The sequence below is a fragment of the Pseudophryne corroboree genome, chromosome 2 (genome assembly GCF_028390025.1).
Source record: "Pseudophryne corroboree isolate aPseCor3 chromosome 2, aPseCor3.hap2, whole genome shotgun sequence".
NCBI classification, from domain to species: domain Eukaryota; kingdom Metazoa; phylum Chordata; class Amphibia; order Anura; family Myobatrachidae; genus Pseudophryne; species Pseudophryne corroboree.
The window spans coordinates 185,743,668-185,762,243 of NC_086445.1; the positions used below are offsets into that span (position 1 = coordinate 185,743,668).

Genomic DNA, 18,576 nt, shown 5'->3' on the forward strand with positions numbered 1-18,576 from the left:
CACTTGTATGTAGATCGCCTCTCCGCAGGTGACCGTTATGTCTTGGGGCATATTCTGATAGCCGCTAAAGCTGCTATAGCACAGTTATGGAAATCTGAGAGTGTTCCCACCTTGGAGCTCATCCAAAATAAGATCCACAAACATTTCATATTTGAAACTGCGGAGGCTAAATACTCCTCTTCGGCTAACTCTATCCACATGAAATGGTTGGGTTGGTCTGATTATAGAAGTAGAGAAGGTAGGCTAACAGTATATAGCTCTCCAATTGACACGTCCGTTCTCGACCTCTCCTAGAATTATCTCTACGTGAATGCCGTGCTACTAGATATGTCCTCTTCATCTCTCCTTTTAGTGCTTTCTCCTTTTCTTGTGTCTGTACGTTCAATGTAACCAATTGTATACCCCTTAGACTGTGCGTTGTTTAAGTTTGCTTATAGCAACCATTCCGGACTTCCCCTGTGTTTTCCTATTTCTTTATTCTATTCTCCATTTTTATCTGTAAACTCTTCAATAAAAAACAATGTTTAAAAAAAAAAAAAAAAAAAAAAAAAAAAAAAATGTAGTTACCATCTTAGAGTTGCAGCCATTTCTGTTTTGTCTTCAATTTATCCAAACGCACCATCAGTCAATTTTACCCTCACTGCTTTGGCTTAGACATGGAGTATGACCTTAAGCAACACATTTATCTTGAAGCAATGAGAAACCATTACTGTGCTTTCAGGAGGAGTATGAAGTTATAGAGAGGGAAACTACTGACAGAGTAACACAGTGCCTGCCAATGCAGGCCAAGGTGCGTCAATGAAGGCCTTCTACAAGTTAAGTGTGAACCTACTGTATAGTGAAGGCAGCATATAACTCCTGTGCAGTTGCATAGGTGTCATTCATTCATCACCTTTCTGTACCCGTTACTGCTGGAAGGAGCACCATGCCAGTGATTAGAGTTCCTATGAGACATGTACTGACATACCATGGAAATACTGCAGCTATTGTAAAGGCATCACGTAGTCAGAGTTCATCACTGCACGATGTGGAGAGCAATACCCATGTTTGTAAAGCTTCCTCCAGCAGCCTGTTTAGCAGTTTGTAATGCATCCAACAAGCCTGCACTGGTTGGTGACTCCACCACTGGCACAATCACTTCAGTCATTTTCATCCTTCCAACGATAGAAATTACAAGACAACACTATAAAAGTTAGATAGTTTTATTAGCCCTTATAAATCTATATAAAATAAAAAACACACAAAACCAAACACAAAGTGAGTGTGACTTATGGTGTCGGGTCCTCATCACTCTCATCATCTGATTTCTGCAAGCTAAAAAAAAAAAAAAAAAAAAATTATATATATTTTAATAATAATAATAATAATAATAATAATAATAATAATAATAGGAAAATTCATTATTAGCAGGTCTTTGGGAAGAGAGAGAGTCTTACCTGTTAAGATAAGCGTGGACATCACTATAACCACGGTGACGTGCCAAAGGAAAAAGTATACCAGTAGCACTGTAACCATCTCGTTGCCGACAAAAGCTGCAGTTACAAATCCCTCTACACGGTGGACACGTCCAGTCCTAAAATTATATAGGCCATATAAAAACTGCTGCTCAAGGCCCACAACCCTCCCCATCACAATAATCCTCATTGCAATCTGTTTATCTACAGTACTTTATGGATAATTTAGATCAGCATTTCACAACTCTAGTCCTCATTTCCCATTTGTAGTCCATATATTAGGGATATCCTTGCTTCAGTACAGGTGTGTAAGTCAACTGAGGCAATTAAAGCGCCTGTTCTCATGCATGCATATTCCTAATGTCTTAACCAAGTGGGTCATAAGAATCTGTTTGGAAACCCTAATATAGATCAATAGTTCTCAAGACAGACAAATCACATTTTTAAAGTCTATTGCATTCATTAGTCACTGACACATTTCAAGAGAGCCACTTGTTAGATTTGGGATTCTGTGAAGAGGCCTGGAAAACAAACTGGGGTCCTGAGGAACAAGTTGGAGAACCTATGATCTAGATAGGAACTGGAATATCACTAGAACATGTGTAGCATGGCATATGACTACTTTTATACACAGAGAGACAGAGACAGATAGAAAACTTTTGTAATGAAGGACCCTTAATTGATAGGCATTTAGTGGTTTATATACTACTTGGGTCCTGTTCCTGCTACAAAGTGGGTAGGATCTGCTGTGGCACGCTATCAGAATGCATCATAGATTCTTTCCAGTTCAAGTGTAGTTACCATTGGGACCTTTGCATGCCACCGTTTTGGGTAGCTGGAGTTACTTTATGATGTGGCAGGGGAGGAGAATTTGCAATTAACATGCAGCAATCTACTGTGTTGTAGACTTAGGATGGTTAGATGTGCCATATTAGAACAAAATTTAGTCTAAATAGCAATTCATTGCAAGGACCACACCCAAGTGCATTTTTAGTTAAAGCACTATACTACTGCCGCCATCTTTAGGGATAATTGTTAATTTCCCTCATCATTCCCAGAGTGATGGAAATTAGAGAGTGCCTGAACGCCAAAAGGAAGACTCTAGGCCTCCTGCTAAATTCAACTGCTAGTAGATCTTAAATCACATTCTCTTCCTCTGCACACACAGATACTATCACTCAGTGCCAGGCACTAGGTTGGGAACAGTGCTGCACACACTGCCTTTTACCCTGAGATATAGCACCACTCACTCCTAGTTATAGACCTGGTATAAGGTCTATAACTATGAGTGTGAGTGGTGCTGCTAAGGTGAAAGCAAATGTTCCTATAGTGATTGCACTTCACACACTCATTGAGGTCATCACCTCCTCATACCACTACCCTCTTAATGTTAAAATATAAAAATTATACCATCCCTGGGCAAAAAAACAACTCAATCTTGCTCAAGTTATTGTTGCCCCTCACTTACAGGATCTAGGAGAGCTTTGCGCACTTCCTCTCCGTATCTGTTCCTCAGACAGGGGCCACAGAACTGCCCTTGGATTCCATGACACTCAACATTGCGGCAATTTGTTTTAGTGTCTATAGTTTTCTGTCTGCACTGATGGCATGTGGAACCCTAAGGAGGAGCAGGAAATAAAATAGAATAAAGTGTACCTTTCCACAAAGCTCCTGGACCTTTTGCTCAGGATTGCATTGTGCACCAACAATAAACATCAGACGGTGTTTGCCAAGAGGGCACAGTACAAAGATCGGTTAGTTGGGAATAAATAGCCACAAATCAGGCCATCAGTTGCTTACATGAACAGTATTATATACTTTCTCCTTCACATTCTCAGCAATGTTTTTCAGGTCATCCTCTGTTATTTCATCCACTGGCCGCACCACATGGGGAATGGTATGGATGCTGAGCCGGGAGGATCGCCGCCTTGTTTGCTCTTTCTATTTGAACACAAAATGAGTTGTATGTATGAATGGTGACTGAGGTGGTGTGCGGGTCAGTCTTGGGAGCTGCAAATGCCAGTTATTAGTCTGCACCAATGACTCTGGAATTGCATTCTAGAAGAACTAGGTTTCCTGTTGATACACAGAAATGCATAAACAAAACACTCCACACATTTAAGCTGTTAGTCAAACACAGACCGAAAGGAATGAAGAAAGTTTAGGTAATGCATAAGGCACAGTAGTTTGGCAAGCCCAATTTGTAATTTTATTCTCACTCTGCCATCCTATAACCAATTATGTACAACAAACCCATGCATGGTCCAGTTGGCAAATAGATTAGGTATGTTTGGAGGCAGCCTGTGCTGAACAAAATCAGCGATTTAATCTGAACTCCCCAATACAGTATTCCTTATACATCTCACAAGAGTCATCCTCTAGACAAGCCCACACCCTATGATAATTTACAGTTCATGTAAACTGAAAAGTTTTAGCAGGCCCAGGAAGCTTGTCCTTAACCAACAAGACTTTTCCTACTTTTATTGGCTGATCCATATGTGTTTTTTTCTTGTCTGCTGAAGAGGGTTTTATGACTCCCATAGAGCTAGTCATGCGGCGACTTGCACGCTCTGGGTTTCTCCTTGGTTCCACTGCCATGAAAGAGTCATTAGGATGACCCTTATACTTCTGTGAGGGCAAAAAAAAAAAAGTTTCATGAGAGCAATGGTCAGGTTTTTCTTTGTTTTTTTTATAGTACAAGTAAATAGCATAAGGGCAGAGCAGGACACTTTACTTGTATAACCAATGACCTCAATATCAAAACATTCTCGAACTTAAAATGGTCATGTGGACTAGATCAGCATACACTTACATTAATGTCTGGCATTTAAAATGAGGACAGTGTGGGCTATATCAGCTTGATTAAGCTATGTTGGAGCCCAAAGCACCCCCCCCCCCCAACCACAGAAAGGACACCAATAATAAATAAAAAAAAAATTATATAATCAAATCAGCTATAGAGTTTTTAAAACTGGCAGTTTCTAGGTGGCCAGTGGCTTCTGAAGGGAAAGCAGCAGCTATGGCAAAGGTGGGTGATATGTCTAGTCCAAAGAATTGGGAAACTACTTTCTACTTACCCTGCCACTGGGTCTGCCAATGGGCCTGGATTTTGACTCAGAATCTTCTGGGATCTTCAGTTCTGCCATAAGCTTGGACAGCTGTGGAATTACAGAACAGAGGACAACATCTGGCACTTTCGTGTATAGCTCTATCATTATGTGGCAACACGATCTATTGCCCCAGTGGAGCAGGGAAGGAACAGAAAGTCACCAGGTGATACTAGCTGGCAGCAGTGAGTGTGCCAAACACTTCAGCCTACAGTCTAGCTTACTTTTACAGAAAATGCTCTTTAAATAGTCTTCATCTTTCTTGTTATTGCCACAATGAGATGGAGGTTGCATGAGGAAGCCATTTTGCCAGCTGCTGGGCTTTCTAAATATGGAGAGTCCCCTATCTGACAGAAAAATAAACGTTATGGTAAGAACTTACCGTTGATAACGTGATTTCTCTTATGTCCACAGGATAACATTGGGATATTGTCGAGCGACAGCGAAAATGGCACCAACACGGTCACGAGCTTTCTGGCCTACCAGGATGCATTGGGGCCTCCACTATATAGTCCTGCCCACTGACTCAGTCAGATCAGTTCTTTCCACAGCGATTATAGGCAGGAACATTAGGTAGAGACCTGTACAGGCGATAAGAACACACATGCACACCCTTCCATACAAGAAGGAAGAGGTTTTTAGTGTTTGTCTAGATCCTCAAATCAGATGCGTCCGGGTGGGATCCCTGTGGACATAAGAGAAATCACGTTATCAACGGTAAGTTCTTACCATAACGTTTATTTCTCTGGCTGGGTCCACAGGATTATCCACAGGATAACATTGGGATTCCCAAAGCCATTTTAGTGGTGGGGACGCTCCCGATTGCACAGGAGGACCTTTCGCCCGAAGTCTGCGTCATGAGAGGCAAAAGTATCCAAGGCATAATGTCTGATGAATGTGTTTATGGAAGACCATGTGGCTGCCTTACATATCTGTTCTGCTGATGCACCCTGTTGTGCTGCCCAAGAAGGACCTACCTTACGTGTAGAGTGTGCAGAGACATTAGCCGGAATAGGGAGATCTGCATGAGAATAAGCTTCAGATATTACCACTCGGAGCCATCTCGCCAGCGTCTGTTTACTAGCAGGCCAACCTCTCCTATGGAATCCGTAGAGGATGAAGAGGGAATCTGTTTTCCTGATGGCACTAGTACGATCTATATAGATTTTTAAAGACCGGACCACGTCCAGTGACGCTTCTCCCGCAGATAGTCCCGATACCTGAAAAGCTGGGACTACAATCTCTTCATTCAGGTGAAACTTTGACACCACCTTTGGAAGATAACTAGATCTCGTTCTGAGAACTGCTCTGTCTGGAAAAAAAACTTAGGAAAGGAGACTTACATGATAATGCTCCTAAATCTGACACTCTTCTGGCTGACGCCATTGCCAGTAAAAAAAGAACTTTAATCGTTAACCACTTAAGATCCGCTCTCTCAAGTGGTTCAAACAAAGGACCCTGGAGAAATTTAAGAACTAAATTCAAATCCCAGGGAGCTGCAGGAGGAACAAATGGAGGTTGAATATGTACTACTCCTTGGAAAAACGTACGTACATCCTGTAGGTCAGCAATCTTCTGCTGAAACCATACAGTCAACGCCGAGACTTGCACCCTCAAGGAAGCAACCTTCAACCCCCTTATCCAATCCTGCCTGCAGAAAATCCAAAATCCTAGCTACTTTAAAGGCTCTTGGATTGTAATTTTTTCCAGAACACCAATGAATATAGGCTTGCCATATTCTATGATATACACGGGCCGAAGAAGGCTTTCTTGCTCTAAGCATGGTTTGGATTATTTGCTTTGAAAATCCTTTAGCCTCTAAGATAGGGGTTTCAACAGCCACGCCGTCAAAGACAGGCGATCCAGATGACTGTGACAACAAGGACCCTGCATTAACAGATCTGGACGTTGAGGGAGCAGTATCGGTGCTTCCACGGACATTCTCCACAGATCTGTGTACCAATGCCTTCTTGGACAAGCTGGAGCTATTAGAATGATTGCTCCTTTTGCCTGTTTTATCTTTCTCACTACTCTGGGTAACAGAGATATTGGAGGGAACAGATATGCCAGCTGAAACCTCCATTCTACTGACAGTGCGTCTACCAGGACTGCTCCTGGGTCCCTTGTTCTTGATCCGTACCTCGGAACTTTGTTGTTTAGACGAGACGCCATAAGGTCTATCTCCGGTAGACCCCATCTGTTCACCAGTGTCTGAAACACTTCTGGGTGTAGTGCCCATTCGGTTTCCTGAATGGTGTGCCGACTGAGAAAATCCGCTTCCCAATTTAGTACACCCGGGACAAATACTGCTGACAATGCTGGGAGATGGAGTTCTGCCCACTTTAGAATGGGAGTTACTTCCTCCATCAGACTCTTGCTGTGAGTCCCTCCTTGATGATTTAGGTATGCCGTCGCATTGTCTGAGCGGATCTGGACTGGTCTTCCTTGTAGATTGTCCTTTGCCTGAACTAGGGCCAAGTAAATGGCTCTTATTTCTAACAGATTTATCGGCAGGCGACTTTCCCTTGCGGTCCATTTTCCCTGGAACCATAGGCTTCCGAGTACCGCCCCCCAACCTTGCAGGCTGGCATCTGTCGTCAGGACTTGCCACTCTTTTATCCAAAAGGGTCTCCCCTTGTTTAAATGGTCTGTCTGTAGCCACCATGCTAGAGACCTTTTTACATTTACTGGAATCTTTATCATCTGCTTCTTTATTGTTTGATGATTTCCGTTCCATTTTGTCAAAATGAGATGCTGCAATGGTCTGGAGTGGAATTGCGCATATTCCACCATGTCGAACGTTGATACCATCAGACCCAACAGTCGCATTGCTGCATGGACTGACATTGTCTGGGCTTGCAACGCTTCCTGAGCCATGACCTGCACCTTGACTATTTTCTTCTCTGGTAAGAGAACTTTCTGTAGGTCTGAATCCAATATGGCTCCCAAATGAACCATCCGCTGTGATGGATTCAGGGACGACTTCTCCCAATTTATGAGCCACCCGTGTCTCTGTAAACAAACTATCGTCTGTTGGAGATGGCTCAACAGTAAATCTTGCAACTGTGCTAAGATTAATAGGTCGTCTAGGTATGGGAATATCCTTATCCCTTGTTTGCGCAGACAAGCTGCCATAACCACCATGATCTTGGTAAACACCCTGGGTGCTGTAGCTAGCCCGAAGGGCAGAGCTTGGAACGGGAAGTGTTCCTTGAGGATGGCAAACCTGAGGTAACACTGATGTGATAGTGCTATAGGCACATGTAGGTAAGCATCCCGCACATCCAGAGATACCATATAGTCTCCCGGTCCCATAGCCAACATTATGGAGCGTAACGTCTCCATGTGGAACTTCGGGATCTATATGTAATTGTTCAACATCTTCAGATTTAGAATTGGTCGATATGACCCATTTGGTTTCTGGATTAGAAACAGATTGGAGTAATACCCCTGTCCCTTTTGTGATGGAGGTACTGGGACAATCACACCTGACTGCAGTAATTTTTGGACTGCTTCTTGCAGGGCATTGGCCTTCGACTCTATACGAGACGGGCTGGTGCAAAAAAATCTTTGAGGCTGCCTCCTGAATGGGAACCCATACCCCTGAGATACTACCTTCTGCACCCAGGCATCTGTTGTTGACTGTTGCCATGTGTGTGCAAATTGCAGGAGTCGGCCCCCAACCCTGGAATCCTCCAGGCGGAGGCCCATCTCTTCAGGCTGAGGGCTTTTGTTCAGGTTTGGAAGCTGGCTTTTTGCTAGCCCACTGCTTCCTACCCCTGGATTTAAACTGGGGTTGTTTAGGCTCCTCTTTACCTTTCGCTTTGCTTTGCCAGCGAAATGAGCGAAATTTTAAACCCTTGGACTTAGGGTTGTAGGTAGCCGGAAATCTGACCTTCTTCGATTCAGCCTCTGACTCTAGGATATCCGATAAAGGTTTTCCAAATAATATATTACCCACGAAAGGCAATGCTTCCAATTCCTTCTTGGACTCCGCATCTGCCTTCCAGGTCCGTAGCCAGACTGCTCTGCGAGCGACTACTGCCAGGGCTGAAGCTTTAGAAGCAACAGTGCCTACATCAATGGCTGCTTCTTCTAAATACTGGGCAGATTTTCTTAAACGGCAAAGACAATCCTCTTGCTCCCTAGTAGGAGAGGGGGATGTCATTCTCTAGTTCCTCTATCCATTCGCCCATTGCCTTTGCTACCCAGGCCGAAGCCATAGCAGGTCTTACCACTGCACCCACAAGAGAAAGAACATGTGCATCTACTTTTGGAGGAACTTCTCTCTTCGAACAATCTCCAGCAGGAAATGGATAATAAGAATCCCATCTCCTAGGAATCTTATACTTTTTTTCCGTCAACTCCTCTGACGCTGGAAATTCAGCTTTCACTGACTTTGTTCGTTTGAATACAGGTGCTTTTACTTTTAACGCTGTCTTGGCTGGTTCTTCCAGAGAAAGCACAGCCTTTACTGCATTAATGAGTTCAGCTACATCATCTGAACTAAAGCTCTGCGACTGATCATCATACGGAGTTGAATCTATTGTTTCCGCATCATCATCCGATGTATCCTCTTGTGTAGTCTGCCATACAGACGTATCTGTCTTAGTCTTACCTACCCCTTGGTTGCTTGTAGAGGCTACTGGAACCAAACCATAGGAAGGGAGCTGCATGTATGGGTTCATAGTGTAACCTAACCCTTGAGGTGGTGCTACTGGAGCTAACCTGTCCGCTATTGAAGACAGTCTTTGCGAACATATTCCATGGTGGCTCTACTGGAGGTTGAACTAACTCCTGTTTTTTACTTCGCTGAAAAGCGAAACAGTTTGCACACAAACCCTCATAAGTGACCAATTGAATCATATCAATTACCCCTGACTTACAAGATAAGCATCTTAGGGCTGTAGGAGTGCTTGACAAATTCTCCTCATCACTTTTGCCGCTCAGACATTTTTTCTGATATTGACTACACAATTTTGTGACTGAACCACACCCTATAATCAGTATATAGAGGTGAAATCAATCTGACCACAGTGCACCTGATTTGAGGGTCAGAACAGGACTGACATTACACAGAAAAGTCAGCACACATACTAGCAGTCAGTCACATGTTAAAGCATTAGACATTGTCATATGAGAATACAACCTCCATAATAACTTATACATAAGTAGGAAAATTGTACTTCTGTTTAACTGGTTCTTTTTCAACAGAACATGCAGAAAACACAGTAATATACAGGTCTCATATGCAATAGGTACTAAAAATTAACAGTGCACACTAAGAAGTAGAAGGAATTTTTAGTACTGTATACCCTGCCTTCAGGGAGCGGGATACAGGGAGACTCACCACACTTCCATATCCAAGCAAAGACGCTCGAAAGATGCTGAGTGGATTCAGACGCTACTGGTGTACACTGCCGCTCTTGGTACTGATAACGGACACGGACGCTCACCAACGGACACGGACGCTGAGCGACTCCACGTGCATGCAGACACTAAAGGCCTGCGACTCGGTCTGGGCGGGTTTATATCCAGTGTACACAACCACAGCGTCTAAGCTGCGACCGAGTACCCTCGTGGTAGCGTCTGAGCCGGAAGTGAGGTCATTCAGTTCATGAAACGAGAGACCCGCGGGAACTGGCCATGAACTCGGAGGAGGGACGGCCAGGAGAGCATCTGAAACCCCCTGTTGACTTAAACTCCCAGGATCGCGGCCTCACCTAGTCCTGGCGCCTATGATCCCCGGAGCGTAGCGCTGTCACACTCGAGATGTTCGGCGCATCAACACGCTGTTTGTAGTCTCCACCAAATCAGCGTAGCTGTGTCCTGACCCCTCTAGTAAGAGGAAGTCCATATACTCACTGTCTCCCCATGCTCCGGCCACAGCCTGGTAACGTCTGCTGGACCTGCTAGAACATCCGACACAGACGCCCGTCGAGACAGCACTGTACCGCGAAGGTAAGCGTTGTTGCGACCCGGTGGGGAGTTGTTGGAGCGACTCTTTCTAATACACGTTTAAGACGCTGTTAAGAGAAGTCGCTCAAACCAAAACAGTAAGTCTATAAAAATAAAAGTAATGAAAACTTGAGGCTGCTTTCACAGCAGCCCTGTGACCATGCGGCTTCCTGCCGCACCAAGCAAAAAACTGATCTGACTGAGTCAGTGGGCGGGACTATGTAGTGGAGGCCCCAATGCATCCTGGGAGGCCAGAAAGCTCGTGACCGTGTTGGTGCCATTTTCGCTGTCGCTCGACAATATCCCAATGTTATCCTGTGGATAATCCTGTGGACCCAGCCAGAGAAATACCTGGTTTCCCCAGATTTAGGATTCAAGAGCCCCATAGTTGTACACTGCAAAAGAGATTCATAATTACATATTTTAGGCTAGTGTCTTTACCCAACATTTATCACAGGCAGGACAGTGGAGTCAACATATGGCACACATGGTGGTGAGTAATGGGTGAAGACTATTCCTTTAAACACAGTACTGCAACTAGTACAGGACTGTCTCTACAGGCTGCATCCTTTACTCCTGCGCGTCAGCTAGTGGCCCTTCCTGAAGCAGCAGCATAATATAAATGGGATCCAGTTTGTATCCAGACTAATAAAGATCATTCTTATTTCTAGGACTATACACTAGTGTTTACAGTTTATGGACAATTACCAATAGATATAGTACAAATTATATACAGTCAAAGCACACCTGATACTACTATTATAGGCATGTTTACAACCTATTTTTACGCCGAATTGTAGTTTTATTTGAGGTGTGCGTCAGGAGTTTTGTTTTTATTGGATTGAATCTGCTTAGCAACAACCATTCATAGAAAAATAAGGTGGGCCCTGGGCAACAGTTTACACTCCAGTTATAACTGGTGTTCACTTTTTCCCAATAAAGCTAGAACACTAGTGTGATCTGAGTTTAGGGGTGATAAGAGTGTTTTGGAGATGAAGAACAGACAGTCTACATTTATTTCATCCCCCTAATTACAGAGAAGGGAAACATTTGTTATGGTTCCCAACAAGTCTGCATTATTTGAGATTTGTTCTTATTTAATTTTTATGGGGGGGGGGGGGGGGGGGGGAGGAGGGGATTCAGCACAGCACTACAGACGGAATCAGGGCCAGCAACAGGGGGAATGGTTGTGGGGCGAGACGGGGCTGGGGGGGGCAACTATGGGTCAAAGGGGACACCTGTACCAGGCCCTAAGTATCAGAGGGATCCCAAGGATACACCACTTAGTGCCCAGCAGGGATGTGAGCAGTCTTGTCCAAATAGGGCAGAGATCTGTAGGCGGTGTGGGCGCAGCCTCAGAGTGACAGGAGCCTCACACACACACAGTGACTGTGCAGCACAAGTGTGCTCTCGCTCTTCTGGGTGCAGCTCTATTGCAGGCAGTTACAGGACACGGCATCGGCTCTGCTGACCAGGATTCCTATGCCAGCTTCTTCTGGTGGCGTGTGAGGGCCACATGGTACCTGATGTGCGGTGTTTGCATCTGGGTACTGCAGCACAGGTTAGTCTCTCCCCAGGGTAAGAGTGGCTTGGTGAGGGGATACAGGGCTTCAGGATTGGGTGGGGGAGCTGGGAATGCAGCATGGAGTTATTGGGGAAAGACTGGGGGAGAAATGACATACATATTTATACATGTGTATAAATATATATTTACAGTTTTATATACATAGCGAGGTTGAAAAGAGGCAAAATGCCCATCGGGTTCAACCTGTATTCTGTGTTAAGCTGTTCATATTATAATGCGCCTGCTGTAGTAATGGTTTAGTACCAATTGACAACTATGAATCTTACCACTCCCATATAATTTAATGTCAGTATGTTAAATGCTATAGCCCTGGATACATTTACCAGCTAGAAATTTGTCCAATCCGTTTTTATATTTATATACAGAGTCTACCATTATTACCTTCTCCGGCAGGGAGTTCCAAATCTTAATTGCCCTTACCGTGAAGAACCCTTTCCTATGATGTGAACGGAATTTTCTTTCCTCTAGCCTCACTGAGTGCCCACGCGTCCTATACAGCAGTGGCGTCACAAGGCAGGTGCGGGAGGGGGGGGGGGGGGACTGCAGTGTGAAATTCTGCTACAGCACCGGGCTCCTGTCATAGCAGAGGAGCCACACCCGGGTGTGACACCAAGTGTCAGCTCCTCCGCAGTGGACAGGAGCCAGGTGCTGCAGTGTGAAATTCTGCTACAGCACCCGGCTCCTGTCATAGCAGAGGAGCCGACAGCGCACTGAGACAGTCTCTGGGGGAAGCCCAGCATCTCCGGAGATGCTGGGCACGCCCCCAGAGTGGCGATTCCAGGATCCCCGCGAAGCCACGGCCCTAACTGTAAGGCCACGCCCCCTTATTGCCACGATCGCGGCAGGAGATCAGGGGTGCGCACCCGGTGATGCCTCTGCTATACAGAGTTTTTAGTAAACAAATCTGCTGCTAGCTCCTTATAATGACCCTTTACATATTTGAAGATATTAATAATGTATATAGTCCATCAAATTCTGTTTCATATACATACATTTCTGGGGGGCTCCGAAGACTTCACTGTACCAGCCCCAAGATTTCTGTTGCTGGCTCTGGACGGAAATAGGAAATAGCGGCACATGGTATCGCAGTGGTCAGGAGACCAACATCGGGATACCCAAGGCTGGAATCCTGACGGGTGCATTGTGGCGGGATCAGTATGAAATACCTACAATCAAAATCCCGACAATTGACCGACCGTCAAAATCCCAACAAGGTCAAAATACTAACAAGTTCGAAATAGACATTTAAAATATTGACAAGGTCAAAATACTGATGTTTAAAATGTCGACAGGTCAAAACGTCAACAAGTTTTTCATTGTTTTTTGGTGTGTATGTCGACATGGACACCGTATTAGTGTACCGCGTCCCCTCGCTGCACTCGGCACACTATTATATTCCCCCTCTAGCTCCACTGGGATAAGTAAAGTATGAACAAATTGGGTTAAAAAAAAAAAAACTTACAAAAACAAAATTTTTTGAAAAGCTCATGTCGACTTTTTGACCTGTCGACATTTTAAATGACGGGATTTTGACCATCGGTCGATGGTTGTTGGGATTTTGTAGGTAAATTGACTGCATCCCCATTGTGACTATTGTCCCCTCTCCTCTACCTCTCACTTGCCACAGCCTAATCCTAACCTCCCCTCAGCAGTTCCTAAACACGACCCCCCCTCCCTGCCTACTAAACCTAACCCTCCCTCCCCCCTCCAGCCTAAACCCAATAACCTCCCCACTCCTGCAGCCTAACCTCCCAGGGAGGCAACTAAACAGTGGCAGTATACCTAGTATGGTCGGGATTCCAACAGTTAAAGGCCCTACACACTGGGCGATATCACTCAAAGATATGAACAAGATACCGTTCATATCATTCAGTGTGGAGTCACCAGCAATGAACGATTCGCGGCTTCGTGCGGGGAAGGATACTCTCCCGGCTAACTGGGGGGGGGGGGGGGGGGGGGGGGAGAATGATCTCCTGGCTAACTATGCAAAGTGGAGCTCATAGGCAGTGGCTGCATCCAGGAAAGTGGTAAATCCGGCTTCATCACATTCCCCTATGGGGGTTGCAGCTGCTGTTGGGAATGGATAGATTGCAGCAGACATTTGCTGCAATCCCTCAGTAATATATTTGGGGCACACTTAATATTCGCAGTTGACCTGCAAAAATTGTTGTTTTTTAGGTCTCCTTTGAGAGGGGGGGGGGGGATTAAGCTGCAAATACTCAGTGATAAGTGAGCCCCATAATGTGTAGAGATGTAAAGCACTAACCTAACTGCTTCTAACTTACATTTTACAGGCTGTGCTTGAGAAGAAAAAAATAAAAATATGACAGGAGCAGATGACAGACAGGGGGTGGGGGAGGGAGGCACTACCCTCTTTTGCTCTTACACCAAGCTTTGATAAATACCCCCTATGAGTCACATACAGAACATGTACTGCACATTATTGCAGTCAGCGGAGACACGTCCCACATGTATGTAAACTAGAGTGACAGCATCAGAACAAACCATAGCTTTGTTATCCTGGATGTTCTTGGCCCTGCGGCGCAAGAAATCATTTGGAGGTTCCTCCTCAGATTCACTTGACGGGGGTACTGCCGGCTGCACCACCTTTGTTTCTGAAAAGGAGTTGTCATTATCTTCTCCAGGCTCCTCACTGGCATCCGAGAAATACTCCACCTTTTTCAGAGTAACCCTGAGGGAGTAGCGGTCATTTCTACGGGACGCTGAAGCTTCCGATGTTCTAGGCATCATGTACTATAATAGTAAAACTTAGATCAGTAAGGGATGTGATTGTATCAAACTTATGAGATATCAGACTGTCATTTTATAGATTGTACTAAATAAGTGATAACTATATGTCGGTTGGTTGCTATAGGAGAAAAAAAATCCCCACCAAGGAACAATTTTCTAAAGGTTCAGTACAACTCCCACAGAAAAGGAGAGGGGGGGGGGGGGGGGGGGGGGGAAACCCCCACTACCAACACACCATTGTATGGTACCAAGATCCAGTAGATTACATTTCAGGTTTTAAAGGATATCCAGGTTAAATCAAATTGACTGAGGAACTATTTAAGTCATCTGTGCTCAAGCATGGACAGCCTTAAAACCTGGACTGTAATGGTAGCATTTGGGAAACTCTACAGTAGAAAGAATTCATCACTATCTTCAGGCACGCAGACTGGAATATACAGGTTGTGCCTCATTCATTGTATTTCATTGCATTCCCAGCCTCTGTCCTCAAGGCACACTAGTCGTGCATGTTTTAGGGATATCAGGGTAAATTAAAATAAGTGCGGTACGAATTAAGTCACTAAAACCTGGACTTTTAATGTGCTCAGCATGGGAACATCCGCCATAGTTAAACATTTAGATGCTCTCCCATTTCGTTACCATCAGTGCTTACTGGACCACATTGGTTGTTACTTCAGGGATCCAGTCTCTAGGTCGACAACTATTGGTCGACAGTAACTAGGTCAACATGAGTTTTTCACAATTTCTCTTTTTTTTTTTAACTTTCATACTTAACCATCCATGTGGATTACGATTGGGAATAGTAACCTGTGTCAAGCACAGTGAGGCACCTTGCCCGAAGCATGGCGAGTGAAGCAAGCCATGCGAGGGGACACGGTGCACTAACTGGGGTTCCCGGTCACTGTACGGAGAAAAAGACACCAAAAAACCCCCATCAAAAACTCATGTCGACCTTGTGACCTGTCAACCTAGAGACCCTGTCAACCAATAGTGGTCAATCTTCCATACCACACCCGTTACTTCAGACCTATAAAGTGTTTTTACTATATTGTACATAGCTGCAAGCAACAGATTTTCTGACTTTCCCAGTGTACATGTTTTTTTTTTTTAAGCAAATTTAACTCTACCCCTTAAAGTCACCTTACAAAAAAAAAAAAAAAAAAAAAAAAAAAAAAAAGAAGAAGAAGAAGGAGGGGGGGGGGGGGGGGGGAGGTTTTAAATACAAGTCAAGGTTATTATATTGTGATAAATATGAAGTGTCCCATCACCTGCATATTAGATAGGATAGCCTGTATGTTTGTTTCATAGTACCAAATCCAGCACACCACTTATAAATTATTTTCTACTACTTGCAAGACAGTTGTCCTAAGAGGAAAGCCTCATTTTGCCTGAAATTCAGCAAGATAAACTGCAACATAAGAAAGGGGAAAAGACAACTTGATAGAGCAATGCAGCTTTTTCGTAACTACAGCAAGTGGTGGATTACAGGTTGCATAAACAGCACCAAGCCAAATTAGTTACACAACCTTGTAATATAGCAACAGATACTGATCCATACTGTTACATAACCACCTACACTATGTACTTCACATTGGTCTGCATTGCAGTTGCAATAACTCCAATTTGAATAAAGCTACAAAAAAAATAAAACACTGGCTTTAGGACACTAAAGATACATCGACCATTATAACACATTAAAAAAAAAAAAGTCTCTGTACTAAATATGGTACAAAATAAAATTGCTTTAGTAGACTGCTACCCACCTGGTTCTATTTACAAACACCTTGTCTCCAGGAGCAAGCAGATGAGTGGCTGTGTAGCAACTTATCGCAGGTTACTTTTATGCACAATCCCTGAATTCGTCCATTTAGTAGAATTGCTATTTATTGTAAGCAGCTGGGTCTTTCATTATCAACCTTCTCGACTGGCATATTGCAAATTAGACACTAGGTGGCAGCACCCGTCTATATTACTAGATTTCTGGCCCGGCTCAAATCGTTTTAAATTGTGTTTAATCATGCTCAAGTAGGAAATCTAATAACTTTGAGGGTCATTCCGAGTTGATCGCTCGCTAGCTACTTTTAGCAGACCCTCCAACATGACCCGCCCCACTAGGTACAAAATGCTCTGTTTCTGGACTTCGCTCTTAATTTATGATTTCCATCACCTGTGTTGAACTAGTTAAATTATAAGAAAGCTGTTTCTTCACAGGTGATGGCAATAATAAATTGAGAGGGAAGTCCAGAAACAGAGCATTTTGTACCTAGTGGGGCGGGTCATGTTGGAGGGTATGTTTTAGCAGCCGTGCAAACGCATAGTCGCAGCCCACCGGAGAGTGTATTCTTGGTTTGCAAGTGTGCAAATGCGTGTGCAGCCGAGCGGGACGAAAATGTTTTTTGCAGTTTCTCTGGACTCACTCAGCCCTTGCGATCACTTCAGTCTTTTTGGTCCCGGAATTGACGTCAGACACCTGCCCTGCAAACGCTTGGACACGCCTGCGTTTTTCCTAACACTCCCTGAAAACGGTCATTTGACACCCAGAAACGCCCTCTTCCTGTCAATCTCCTTGCGATCTGCTGTGCGAATGGATTCTTCGTTAAATCCATCGCTCAGCAATGATCCGCTTTGTACCCGTACGCGCTGCACTGCGGCAGCGAGCTATCAACTTGGAATGACCCCCATTGTGGCGTTCTTTGTCCAGTTGCACGTAGAAGTCACATGCCAAACCGTAAACGATTCTATTTGTAGAGGTTTGGCATTTTAATCAATTAGTGTACACCGGACCGTAGACGTTAAAGTGATAATGCTGCAATTTGTGGCTAACATGAACAGTGACGGTTAAATAGAGCACAGTCTATGCTAATAGAATTCAACTCCCTAAATTATTATGTAGGTTTCTTGCTGGGGGGAAATTAGACTCCTGTGTGGCAAGACTCGAGATACAGGTACCTTTTATACCACTTTATACTGCATTGCCGAGTTGCACCCAGGATTTGGTTGGTGACATCAGATGATTAGATGATCTCCAAGCGGTGCCGCTCTTCTCTATGCAGTGAACAGGTCCCAGGTCGCATCAACCCGGCTCAATTGTTTACACTGCACCGCGAGCCGATATAAACTTGATTTCAACCCTGCTCGCTACCTGGGTTGAAATGCAGGGTTGCTTGACCCGGGTAATTTCAGCAATGCTTTTATACCCCTTTCACAATGCACAATATCCCGGGTTGCTAACTTGCTGCTCCATCACTAGCAAAAACCTGTGATATTTAATGCGGTATAAAAGGGGTAATAGAGATACCCCAAGCAGAGTTAAACATTATTCGCATAGGAAAAATAACAAAATCCATTGCATTAACATATTTAAATAGGCTTACCCATACTATCCCTTTTATACCAGGACACTCATGGGTTGCACAGGTTCTGTGGCTGATAAAAATCAGGTGAAATACAGGCTTGAAGTCAGCCAGCCACAGAACCTGTGTAATTCAGTAGGGTCTCATTTTAAAGTGATAGTTTGGTAAGCCTATATTTAAATATAAAACACTATGGGTCTATTTTCTGTGGGTACCTGCAAATATTAAACATCCCCTGAATGTATGTACAGGAGATATCTGCTGTGGTCTTAGATTTTCATCCACAAAATTAACCCCCATATTGCTTTTAATTTATTGCCAAATTAACCAAGCTCTGCTCCAGTAGCTAACGCTATGGGCTAAATGTA

General features: G+C 44.2%; 1 protein-coding gene across 3 annotated transcripts; it reads right to left on the bottom strand.

Annotated features, from left to right (window-relative positions):
• Positions 1–1,186: 1,186 nt before the first annotated feature.
• LOC135007486 (cell division cycle-associated protein 7-like) lies at positions 1,187–16,721 on the bottom strand. 3 transcript variants are annotated; one of them, XM_063952119.1, is made up of 10 exons: positions 16,619–16,704; positions 16,124–16,263; positions 14,610–14,858; positions 13,097–13,270; positions 4,532–4,612; positions 3,933–4,082; positions 3,255–3,395; positions 2,923–3,072; positions 1,437–1,573; positions 1,187–1,314 (listed from the first exon to the last, which is right to left on the bottom strand). In XM_063952119.1, the coding sequence occupies exons 2-10, from the start codon at positions 16,127–16,129 to the stop codon at positions 1,269–1,271; spliced, it is 1,134 nt and encodes a 377-aa protein (XP_063808189.1). In that variant the 5' UTR covers positions 16,130–16,263; positions 16,619–16,704; the 3' UTR covers positions 1,187–1,268. The 3 variants fall into 3 exon arrangements, with proteins under 3 accessions (XP_063808189.1, XP_063808190.1, XP_063808191.1); XM_063952120.1 differs by lacking the exon at positions 16,124–16,263 and having other exon boundaries at positions 16,619–16,721; XM_063952121.1 differs by lacking the exon at positions 13,097–13,270.
• Between the last annotated feature and the right edge of the window lie 1,855 nt (positions 16,722–18,576).